This window comes from Mercenaria mercenaria, chromosome 10 (assembly GCF_021730395.1).
Source record: "Mercenaria mercenaria strain notata chromosome 10, MADL_Memer_1, whole genome shotgun sequence".
Lineage (NCBI taxonomy): Eukaryota > Metazoa > Mollusca > Bivalvia > Venerida > Veneridae > Mercenaria > Mercenaria mercenaria.
In genome coordinates this window covers 50,834,396-50,847,163 of record NC_069370.1, presented here as the reverse complement: position 1 = coordinate 50,847,163, position 12,768 = coordinate 50,834,396, and the positions used below count along the sequence as shown (strand labels likewise).

Here is a 12,768-nt window from a genome sequence, read left to right as displayed (position 1 = left end):
TTAAAAAGAACTTGGCTACTCAAAAACACCAGGCAATGCATTATTTACAGCGAAAAGAAAGCCAAAGAAGACTAAAAGCTTCGATAACACGAACACTTAAAAGAAATTCATTTTACCTGTGTTTTGCACTGTAATTACTGGAACACAGGGAGACAAACATAATTATATGAGCCGTGCCATGAGAAAACCAATATAGTGGGTTTGCGACCAGCATGGATCCAGACCAGCCTGCGCATCCGCGCAGTCTGGTCAGGATCCATGCTGTTCGCTTTTAAAGCCTATTGGAATTGGAGAAATGTTAGCGAACAGCATGGATCCTGACCAGACTGCGCGGATGCGCAGGCTGGTCTGGATCCATGCTGGTCGCAAACCCACTATATTGGTTTTCTCATGGCACGGCTCATATATAGCTTGAAAATTACTGTAAAAGCAAGAAACAAACATATATAACATAGCTTGTTACACCCCAGAAGAAATTTCCAGGGGAAAACACAGAAACCAGAATTCCAAGAAAACTCGAAAGATTTATAGCTCAAACTCTTCTTTGCACCAAACAATGAATTAAGAAAAAAATATAAAGGACATAAAAAAAAACAGCTGCTCATGTTGAAACTGCTACAATATCAACCCTTTGGTTTCATTCCATATGTTCATCAAAATGTTTAAAAATTGTGGCAATAAAATTGTACAGCTTTGATTCTATAAACAACACAATTGCTGCTCTTATGTTTTATGATAAATCAAATAATGCAATAAACTAAAAGAAGTTCCACATTAAAACAAGATCATAGGTCAAAGGACTCTTGATAAGCTTTGTGTGTGTGTTTGTTTGTAATCAATGTAACATTTTATATAGGTCTACACTGCCTCTCATGCAAGGGCCAGTTTCCTATTGTGGTCTCAGTACAAAATTTTTCCAAATAAAAGAGGTTGATGTATTTTATAGGTATTTATATTTCAATTGGTTATTTATGACGTTTATAGAACTAAAGATTCCCATGAATGAGTGTTACTGTTGCATAAAATAAATGAATGCTTGAATTGATTTTTCAAGATCTTTTAGAGACAGCTGCATTTAAACTCTTACCGGAGGTACTGAAAGTCAGATAAAATGGAAGCGGTCACCCATCCATCTACTTTCAGTTCAAATTTCAAAAACAAAAAGGTTGTGAGACACTTTTCTGAGCCTACTCTCATGCTATACAAACATGCATACATTTTATGAGATGACAGGATGTGCAATTGGGGCCATTTTTTATATATAAATGAACTTACACAGTCAGAAGTACAAAGGGAGGTAATCACAAACAAGGGATTTAATCATTCTTTCAACATCATCGACCAAACACCAACTACGTACAAATATGTGAGATAACTAAAGTGAAACACAATGTGGTCGAGGTCGCCAGCTTATGAAAAAATAATGTGCGAGGTATCCAGGGTTTCAAGCGATCCAAACATAGAAAATATAAGGAAAACTTATGGGAACCAAATCAACTGCCTGGTTCCCGAGCCAGGGATGCCCTAGAGAGCAGGGTTTCAAGCAATCCGAACCTATAAAATATAAGGAAAACTTATGGGAACCAAATCAACTGCCTGGTTCCCAGGTTTCAAGCGATCCGAACTTGTAAAATATAAGGAAAACTTATAGGAACCAAATCAACTGACTGCATGGTTCCTGAGCCAGTGATGCTCTAGGGAGCAGGGTTTCGTGTTAATATGGTTATCAACAATTACAGTGCCAACCAGGATTTTCTATTACTTGACTAACTGATCTAGTTTTTGGCCTTAGATGACCTAGTATTAAACTTGTCGGAAATTTTATTGGGACAAACTTTCTGACAGAAAATTGTGATCTCGGGAGTGTTAAAAGTAAACTTTATGACTATGGGGGACATACATTGCAGACAGACCACAGACACAAAACAATGAAGATAGCTCACATTTTGCTATAAAGGTGATTTAAAATCTAGAAATAAGAGGAAATACATAGCTGTAATGTTAATTTCACAAATGATGTGCAGACAGATTATAAACAAAGGCATGTTAGCAATATCAAGAGATCTGCTTTAAAGAAGGGATGCATATAAACAATGGAAATAGTTCTTCCCACATCCTGAATAGAAACACTATACATATCCTAAAAAAGTTGCTAAAAAAATTTGAAAAAAGCACAATGCCTGCAATGAAAATGTCTACCTGCTGCCAGTCTTCTAATTTTTTCCCCAACATGATTGTTGTCTCAAACAGTTTGGTATACTTTAAGGTATCTGAAGGTGCTGCATAATTATCTCTTGCAGTTTAATAGGAAAATCATGGTTGATTTTACGTCAGAGCTGCCCATGAACAATTATTAATGGAGCAATTTCAACGATTATAATTGAACAAATCATACCAAAATAAATCTGTCAGATTAGAAAAGTCACTTCCTATAAATATAAGACAACACCATTTATATCATACACCATTCTAAAGAACTGCAAGGGTGATAAAAATGATTTTTTTAAATTTTCCTGTATCTTGATCATCATATGGTATTTCCGTTGCAAGAATTTCAGAAATTTTGAATAAAGGCAAGTTTCGTTTGAATTGTTTATGGATGATTTTTATAAATTTTTCAGGATATCTTTGTTAGCATTCAAGCAACTTTCTTACATTTCCGTTTTTTTTTTTCAAATTGGAAAATACATTTTAGGCTATAAAACTGCCATTACCGGTATTAAAGATATCTTTAAGATTTGAGTAGTGCTATCACCCCTAAGTCCTTTAAATCAATGTATTACCGATATTTCAAACTCACAAAATACAGCCAAACTGTACAGAATTAACTCTTACAAATTTGGTGGATCTAACAGTAGGGTGCTACTATGTATTTCTGTTTGAAGTCATTTTAACCCTTACCTCGCTAAATTTCTATAATGAACTTGTCCATCTTTCAGTTTGGACAGTACCATTAACTGTTAAAAGGGGTGAATACCCAAAAAGATACCGACTGAATGGCAAACAGTGCAGATCATGATCAGACTGCACAGATGTGCAGGCTGATCATGATTTACACTGGTGGCAAAGGCAGAATCAATCGTGTCCAGCATATAGAAGGCTTAAGACAAAATAGGGAGATCGTATATATGATTGTTGTAACTTAATTTAGCTTTCTTACCTAATATCAAGTCCCTTTAAATCCACATTATACTGTCGGCTGAGTGCAAAAATCTTGCAACTCATTACAAAATAAAAATGGAGCTACATTTCTTTTTCACTAATGAGTAAATCATCAAGAAAAGCTAAATAGTTAGCAAATTAATTTTATGTGTTTTTCTTTCTGGAAGTGATGGTGTTGTCTTAATACCATATTTAAAGATAAATGAACACAAAAAACATCAAATCCTTTTTAGATGATGCAAAATTGTGTGCAGAGATGCAGAGAAAGGTTGTTTTTTTTTTTTAAAGCAGTCAGATTCAGCTTTGTTTGCTAAACAATCAATTCTAGTTATCAACACAAGACTGAGGGGAGACAGTTTTCAGCAATAACTTTTGTCTGTGTGATTTGTCATACTCTATTTGTCTGTACAGTCTTAAAGAAGACAGACTCCCAAAAGACAGACTGCTTTACCCTTTTTTTACAGCTCTTGTCTAAATATCCAGTCTGAAATAGTTCAAGGTCAAGACTAGAGGCATTAACATCTCAATATGTATGTTTCCCTTAAATAGTTTATTCTTTTACAGCATTAGAAATATAATTTATTACATTTGTCTTTTGCAAGAAATAAAAATCTGTTGGTCTAAGTACTAGAAATGAGCTCTCAGTTTGGTGCAGTCAGGTTTACCTGCCCCTTAATCAGTTTCAAAATATGCATCGTAAGATGGGTAACCAGACAAAAGTTTTTTGGAGCTTATTACTTTTCATTAACCTTTAGCCTGCTAAATTTCTAAAATGGACCGGTCCATCATTCAATTTGGACAGTACCATTTATTATTTGAAGGGGTGTTCACTGAAAAAGGGACTGAGCATCTTCCAAGGCAAGGTTAAACAATGTACCATTTACCGGTAAGTAGGGCTGTCATCGATAGAAACAATATTGATGTATCAACGATATTTTTTTGCCGATCGATTATCGATTCCCATTTTTAAAAATCAATATTTTACAGAGAGAAAAAACTATCCAGATAAACACTCAGACCCTCAAATACTATTAAGTTCACAAAGTTGTAAATTTGGATAAATGCAAAAGAGAAGTGAAGGCAAAATAAATATGAAAGATTTTATTAATTTTTATTTATTTCTTTTATTTCATAAATACAAAAACAACACAATCAAACAGTAATATGAAAAGTAGGCAATAAAACTAAAAATAGCATTTACAGGAAGGTATATAGTATGCATACGAACAAATAGATTGTTAATCTAAGTTAATAATCGATATATCGATGTATCGTCGATATTTGTCTTCTGATATATCGGTATCGTCGATATGCCTAAGACCCAATCAATGACAGCCCTACCGGTAAGTATTTAAAGTTTCTATCAAAAATTGGCAACTTAAAGAGAGATCTCTTTTTGCTGCTAACAGGGAGTAAGTGGCACAGTGGTTTACAAGTTAAAACGCAGTGCTATTAATTTAGGTTCGATAACATCCTAGTTCAACTCGAGACATAATAATCATTTTCATTTCAATTCAGTCTGACATCAGCCACGTCAAAATTAAAACCGCCAAATCATTAGCGACTCCAAGCTGAACATAACGTGTAAACTCAAGAATATAAAAAACAAGTAAAACCTTTCAATTTGCTGCAAGTAATATATTTATCTTGTGAACAGATAGTGCCTTTACCTTGTTCTGTATAAAGTCTGTAGAAAAAAAAATCAGTTTTTAAATATATGCATTTATAAACATGTAATGTATAATGTGTTACACAGAACGATGCATGAGAGAAAAATTGCTATTTAGAAATATATGTTCTTTTAGTCATCATCATTGTATTAACAACAGGGTTTTTTCTCACCATTTTGGGAACATGACCCATACCCGGGATTGGGAATTTTAGTGACATTTTTGCGAAAATTGGGAAAAAAGAACAAATTTCAATTACCGGTACTTATTTTTTTTATGTTTAATAAACTGTAACTCAGAGTGATAAGGTAGTTTACAGATCAATTTTCACAGACTTTCATATTCTTGAAACAGTCAACAATCCTGGTCAGTTGTGCTGGTGAAAGCCACTGATGACTTTTTTGTGGATACACATCCTCATCAGACTGTCCAATGACTCTTGGCTAAGTTGACTTCGTGAAGCTGTACATAGGTTATTCATCAAACTGAACACTTGTTCAGCCCCAGTTGTGCTGCTTGGAATGATCTTACCCAGACCAGCAAAGAAAAACATGACTGGAAGGGCATTTTTGATGGCCTGATCTGATGCCATTGTTGTTGTTGATATCGATCTATTTCTATAAGATGCTTGCACGGATTATAGAAATGACGATTGCCGAATGTATCTGACTGTACTACCATTTTTCGTACTCAATTTTCGTCATACTTGCTGTTTTTCTCGGTAAAACAGGTTGATTTTTCTCTGATTTTTTTGGGGTTTTGAATTGGGTTTTTTTGCTTGAAATTGGAAAAAAAAGATACTATTTTTGATTGGGAACATAACCATATAACGGCTATAAAATCGGCCGAAAAAAACAACCTGAACAATCATAATTATCTGGAAGACTGAAGTACCTTGATTACACCAATTTTTAATAGCAGTTGCTTGTGGCTTTGTGAACAGTCAAGGAAGGTAACTAGAGTCATCGATTGGGAGGACTGAAGTCCCTATTAGTGGTCAGTGCTGGGTTATTTAACTTGATCGATGGTCTCACCGTAGTCAAACTAATTTGAGGCGATCCTAGGAAATATTGAGATATTTTTTCACATGGACAATATAGATCTCCACTCGCGTCAAACACTCTAAAGACCCAAATAGTGGAGGAAGTTTCTGATTAAAATTGTCATCGCTGCCGATTTGGGTTTAAATGCTAACTTTGTTGTGAATATGAGATAAATTCAAATAAAACTTACATGTATCAAAAGGGGATTCAATTCAATTCCTCATTGATTTATGTAAAATTGTCAAATAATTTCCAAAATTATGAATTTTCTGGTGATTTAAACCTATGTATGTACTGTACATGATTAACGTTTACCGCGTCTACACGGCAGTAAGCGCAAGCATTAAAACCAATAACTTTACATGACTGTATACTGACTACTGTGATTTATCTTACATTATTTTGATCCTACGAAGTTTTGACGGTTAGATTGCATGTCACAAATATCAAACAATTATTTTGACTAGTCTCACCCATAAAATGTAAACATAGACGACAGTTTGGGCTAGCTGTTTGCCACATATCAGGTTTTTTTGGTTACATAAGTGCACAGTGCATAACCTAGTTTGGGCTAACATAACTTAACTCAGACGCTGTTTTTATTTTCTGATGGTCGCGTCCATTTAGTTATGGCAAAACCCCATTTGACCAGTGTCAAACCACAACATCTTGCACAGTCTCTCATGAGATATTGATGATGTCATACAAAAGTTCAGAGCAGGTGGTTATTTTTGAAAATCAAGATCAAAATTTTGACTTTTTATGAATTTGATTTAATAATAAACATAACCGTTTTCGATAAAGTTCATAAAAACACACCTTAGAAGGTTTACGTTCTCAGAAATGGTCAATAAATAATGATTCTATACCACCTACAGTGCTTTAGGGGATTTACAGTCAACTCGTCCCCTAGTCAACTCGTCCCCCAGTCAACTCGTCCCCGATTTGATCATTTCGTCCCCCTCGGCGATTTCAGATTGGTCATTTCGTCCCCCCTTTTTAAAACGTATTTTTGTAAAAAAAAATCAAAGTATGATAAATTAAGTCGTTTTTTCTTTCAAATAAGTATATATTTTATGCTAAAAATATACATAAGTTTTCGTTTGTTTAAGAACTTTTTGCTTTAAAAGTGATCGATTTAACAAGGAGGATTTTCTGTTGTTGTTTTTTTCCTGTTTTTCTTTCTCTTTGTCTGCTATGTTGGACAACATGATTGCCGTGTAATTGTCCGTATTTGATGCTGCTTATTTTCAAACTCTGGAATAAGATTAAACTTTTTATTAAACTTTTTTATAACAAATAATTTCCTCACTCCAATCAACTATTAACACATTTAATTCTACTAAGGGGAAATTTTGACACATTTCATTTGGTCAATCAACAACTTCTCGTGCAATTAAATAACATTAACACTTTCCAGTCAGCCCAATCAACGCCTTTTAATGTGATAAATAACCTTTAACACCTTTCATATGCAGGTACAGGCTCATTCTACATTTTTTAGAAACCACTGTCTCCCTACTTTTGAAGTATTTTTTTATTTTAATGACAAAAATGAATAAAAAGCATGTTGGTTATTTTTAGAAAAACATATGTGACGGATATTAGTTGTTTATTTATTCTTTATAGTATTTCTAATTATAACTTTCTTTTATTATGACCAGGGATAAGGATTTATTGCTCTCTCTCTCTTCTTACTGTGATTTTTAAAAAAGTTAATTAGATTTTCTATTATATTATATTTTTATTACTAAGGGCATTGTATTTATTTTTTTTTATTTCAGTTAATTGTCTTATAATTTCAGTATATTTCTTTTATCATTTTATCAAACCTAATTATTTAAAGTTAACCATTTCCAATATAACTCCTTCAAAATTCATGATGATTTTAAATACAAGTTTTCAAAGTCAAAGATACCATAAAAATGCAAAAATGCCTAAACTATTAAGGGGACAAAATTACCAAAAGGGGAACGAATTGACCAAAATGGGGACGAGTTGACCAAATTTTATCATGAAGGGGACAAAATGACCAATTTTGGGGGACGAAATGACCAAATTGGGGACGAGTTGACTGGGGGACGAGTTGACTAGGGGACGAGTTGACTTGATACCGCTTTAGGGTATAGCGGATAGCTAACTAATTTTTCCTGCATTCCAATTCAAAGAAATGAAAATAGTAGTTTTTTTTTCAGTATATTAGTCAGAAAACATCTATTCTTCTTAAAACATTCAGCTTTTAATAGAAATTCATGTGTTTTTTCCCTCCAAGCCACTGTTTACATATGCGCTGATTTAGGGTGTATAGGATAGCTTTGCGCATTTTTTCCATTATTAGTTTGAAATCCACATCTTGACAAACTTTCCAAGATTTCTTTACTATAAATCAGAATAATAATATATTCTCTTTTCAAAAACATTCAGCTTTTTAAATTTCTATCAAATACTTTTCATTCACTGACGTTTTTTTACATATACACTGCTTTAGTCTATAGGGGATAGCTTTATTTTACATTTGAAAAATAACGCAACAAGCAAATATTTAAAATGTATGTCAGAATGTCTGTTTGCATGCCAGTAAAAGAATGATATGAAAATTTATACAATAATTCAAGTCTAAATATAACATTTATCAATCTATCCTCTATACACTAAAATCCACTATACTCTAAAGCACTGTATTGGTTTTAAAAATGAAGAGTACCCTGATCAGGTGACAACTGCAATGGGGGACAAAATATTGCAGACAAGGGTACCCATTTGAAACTTGTGTGTATAACTTGGTGTTCAAATTATGTTGCATGGATAATTTTATGTCAGATCAAAATAAAAATGGATTAGAAATATTTTAAAGTAAAATGCCAGTCCATTGCATTTCATTTGATGAAATTATAGCATGACAGAACATTTTCTGGTTCAGGTTCAGTAGTTCAGAGATAAGTAACAGCATATAAACATCTCCGAGCTGAAATTTTTTAGCTATGCATAAGTTGTACCCATACTGGTAACCTACAGAATCATTTTAAACACTTTCAACATGAAAATGAAAGATGTCTCGCTTTGCTCTTTATAACAGAAAATATTCTCAATAAAAGATATTCACCTTGTAATGCGGGAAATTCGTGACACCTCGTAAATGCAAGGGAATTTACAAATTGCTCCATTTTCTCTTTTTTTCAGACTCCATCATCAGCCATTTTGAACGGTCACATGATCAAAAAGCTTGACCTTTTGACCTAAAGTAGTTCTTTATTTACATACTATTAATACGATATTCTGCACTCGGAAATATTTTCAATAAATTAAGCACAGAAGTAAAGAAATTTTATCAAGTCAATAAATTCATACATATATCTAACTAAGAATAAATCAGCACATTTCTGCAATAGTTTATCGTACGTTTTCTCTAGCACTATTTTACAAGAATGTATTAATCGGCGAGCTGTTGTTCGGCTCCTTCATTGACGTGAAAACTCGCTCTCCTAGCTAGCACGTTTAGATTATTTATTTTTCCTTTGGCTGTCACTTTGTGTATGTGATACTTGCCTGCTCATATTTTATCCAGATCCCTTGCTAGACTCCCAGGTATGTTATTCACTTTACCATTGTAGCTTTTCACCTTTCAACACTAAACTTTCTTTATTTCATTATCATTTTCACGCATTCGCCTTGTGTTGCGGCGCTGTGCCACTTAGTAATAATAGCAACTTTGAGTTATTGTACAAGACTTGATTCGACACCTTTACCTGTTTATTGCTTTGTTTACCCATATATTTTTTCCATGATTTTGAATAAATATCTTAATTAATTTTCAATTTACTGTTAATTTCATATTGTCTAAACTGTTAATTTATGTAAGGTATATTTTCTTTTTTTAAATAATTGAATTAATGTACATTTGACAGTTGAATTTCATTCAAGCAATATACAGGGATTGGTATTTTTGAAGTAAGGAATACTTTAATTTTCATGTGTAGCACTCTGTTTTGCAATTTTGATCTTAAATTGATTATTTAACTGGGTTCAAAGAGATTTCATACCGTTATTACTAAGGTGGGTGTATTTCATTTATTTTTATGATCAATTTCTCTTTTTCTAAATATTTACATACAAGCTTAAACTTTTTGCATACAATATGGGATTAAACATTTGTGATCAAAATTGCAGACCTCATCATAGTCCTTGCATGCCTAATTATAGATTTAAAATGTTTCAATTATGTAATATATAACTGTCTCAGTGTCCGTCATCTTCATCGTCAGCTTCTATAAAATCCTCCCAAACTGCTCACCTGTGACTTTTATATAGTGAATTTTTACCCATCAAAATACCATACCTATTATGCTTTGGGAATTGACCTTCGTCCGTAGATCCTTCTATTGTTATATATTCCCATAATTATTGGTTTGAACTTCCTGACACAATATCCCAGCCACCAACCCCCAGTATACACCTTCCTTGTACCCCTTCCCGCAAGCAATGGAGACGGGTTAATAAAAGAAAATTGATTACATTGTGAAAATTTTGAAAACAACGAAAAAAAATGGACCTACTGGATTTACCTCACGTGGAAGACCTATTCACATATGAAAGACAGGACGTGATGGATCAGAGGACTGCATATGGTATACACATTGTGAATAATAGTAGTATTTTGTATGGAAATTGTGACATTATACTATAACAGTTCTAATGTATTTCATTGTATGGAGACAGCTGTAAATACAAAGAACATGATTATATAGAATCAATAATGCAAGAGAAAGAAAACTTACCCAAACATTAGATAAAAGATACTAGTAAAGAAAAGCATTTTGATTGTTTTATATAACAGAATGCAGATGCACAAATAACAGTAAATATAAGTGAAAATACTCGTTGTATCAGCTCATGGATTGTGAGACAACTTCACAAGTTGAACAATATAACATCAGCAGTCACTGCAGGATATGAGAAGTGACATATTGATGAAACGGTACACAGCCGTCGCATGCAGACTTACTAAAGAGGATCATCACATGTATAAAAATATTGATTTGCATCTTACTTTTATGTGCTTTTCTTTTCAGGTAACTAAATATTTGCATAATATATATAAGGTGCTGAAGGACTCTCCAGAAAGGGAGATAATCCATTTAACTGCAAGGCTCCCATGCCATTTTGTTGATAGTTACATATTTTATGACAGTATATACATGTATGTTAAAGAAAAGCTATGGATATTCCTACAGGTAAACAATTTTCCTAAGGAATGTAAGAATCTGGTTTAATACTCTGATTTATTAAAAACATTTTGTAGCATGTGGTACCTGAGGCAAGGTCGTAACCTCAGCAGCAATTTCATACAATCATACTAAGATCTGAATTCTTTTTCATAGTGAGAATTACTATTAAGTAGAATACTTCCTGAATTTGTACATTTTTCAATTATCTTAAAGTAGCATCTGGATAGTTGTGACCAGTGATATTTGAGAAATACAAGTAATTTCATTTTCTGATCTGTTTGTGTACAAGAATTATTTCCAGTATCTATGTTTGATCCTTTTTGTATCTAAGGACAGAGATAAAATGTCCATTAAATCATCTGTCACCTTTGCTGACATCGTGTAAATAAATTGATCAGCGTTTATTAGATCATTTAAACCTGCAAAATAAATTTCAGTCACTTTTTTACACTTTGAGAAACCTTTCAATGCTACAAATATTTTATCAATACAATCTTAAAAGTTTTTAGAGATTTGTTTTAGCAGGTTAAGTCATTAATGCAGGGTGGATTTATTACTTACTTTTCCCAAGGATTTTAGCATGATTGTCACATCTTTAAAATCTTACAGATAAACAAGCCAGACAAAGCACATTGTGCTTTTACTTTTTTTCCAGATTTATTCTTTTTTTCTCAGACTCTACACATACTGGTTTTATTTTCTGTTTTATCTGACATATGGGTAAAACACAAAGGCAATAATTATTTAGGCTGTTTTGTGCAGGATACATCCTACTAATCATATGAGATATGGCACACATTTTTCTCTCATCCAATCGAAAAGGCTGTCTTAAAACATTAATGTGTTTTCTAGGTGTTGGTTTTACCCAAAACATCCTGTAATTAGGACTTTTATGATATAATTACTTAAACATGTACATTATAGTAATTTGAGAAAACCTTCACAGTAACAGTTCTCTTGAATGAATATATGAAGCACCTCTCTGCGATATGTAGTTTTTTTTTTATGTCCATTTTAAGATTTTTTGGTTTACAACAGATTTTTTCTTTTAATTTTTCAAACATTCTTAGCTTAATATATAATATAGAAAATTGTACTGTAACAAGTTTGATTCCCCTTTTTTTTTGGGGGGGGGGGGTATTAACATTAATGTTTGCAGAATGACCAGTGCTAGCTCTGGCCAAATTGAAATTATAGCCATCAGAAACAAAAACAATAGCCAAAGCCTGCACATAAAAGCGGGTGGAAAAAAATTGTCAGATTTTCAACACTGTTTTAATTATAGTTCTAAAAACCATTATTAAAACACGTGTTTTACGATAGGTAAAGCAATTTTTTGATGACATTTTTTTTGCAGCTTCAGTATAAAATAATTGCCAATATCTCTCAACATTTTTTTATTTTTTCCAACATTTTCGTAAAATAATCTCCATTGGGCAATAATGTCGATTGGCAGCGTGAGCACTGAATGACCTAGTGAAGGTGCTGTAACACAAATTATTTTTATAGGATGGCCTATATATGGTGGCTTTTGCTATGATAAAAGTGCCTTTATCACTATTGGAAGCATATGGTAGAGGATAAACTAGTGATTAATTGATAAAACAATAGATTGATTCTAAATGAACCTATTAATATCATACCTTACAAGTATATGTAGTGATTGTT

At 32.8% G+C, this 12,768-nt stretch overlaps 2 protein-coding genes across 9 annotated transcripts in view; one reads left to right on the top strand and one right to left on the bottom strand.

Annotated features, from left to right (window-relative positions):
- LOC123561594 (molybdenum cofactor sulfurase-like) overlaps nt 1–9,086 on the bottom strand; it is a 141,720-nt gene extending 132,634 nt beyond the window's left edge. The window contains exon 1 of the mRNA XM_045354061.2: nt 8,979–9,086. Within this exon, the coding sequence (XP_045209996.2) occupies nt 8,979–9,039 (61 nt within the window). The 5' untranslated portion in view covers nt 9,040–9,086. The remainder of the gene's footprint in view (nt 1–8,978) is intronic.
- A 220-nt stretch (nt 9,087–9,306) lies between these two features.
- Nucleotides 9,307–12,768, top strand: part of LOC123561596 (poly(rC)-binding protein 3-like) — a 192,630-nt gene continuing 189,168 nt past the window's right edge. For 5 of the 8 annotated variants that reach the window (XM_045354076.2, XM_045354072.2, XM_045354075.2 and 2 more), the window contains exon 1: nt 9,308–9,460. The gene's annotated coding sequence lies outside the window, so the exon portion shown is untranslated. Of the gene's footprint in view, nt 9,461–12,768 lie in introns of all 8 variants that reach the window. The other 3 variants (XM_045354065.2, XM_045354074.2, XM_045354063.2) reach the window with 1 other exon arrangement.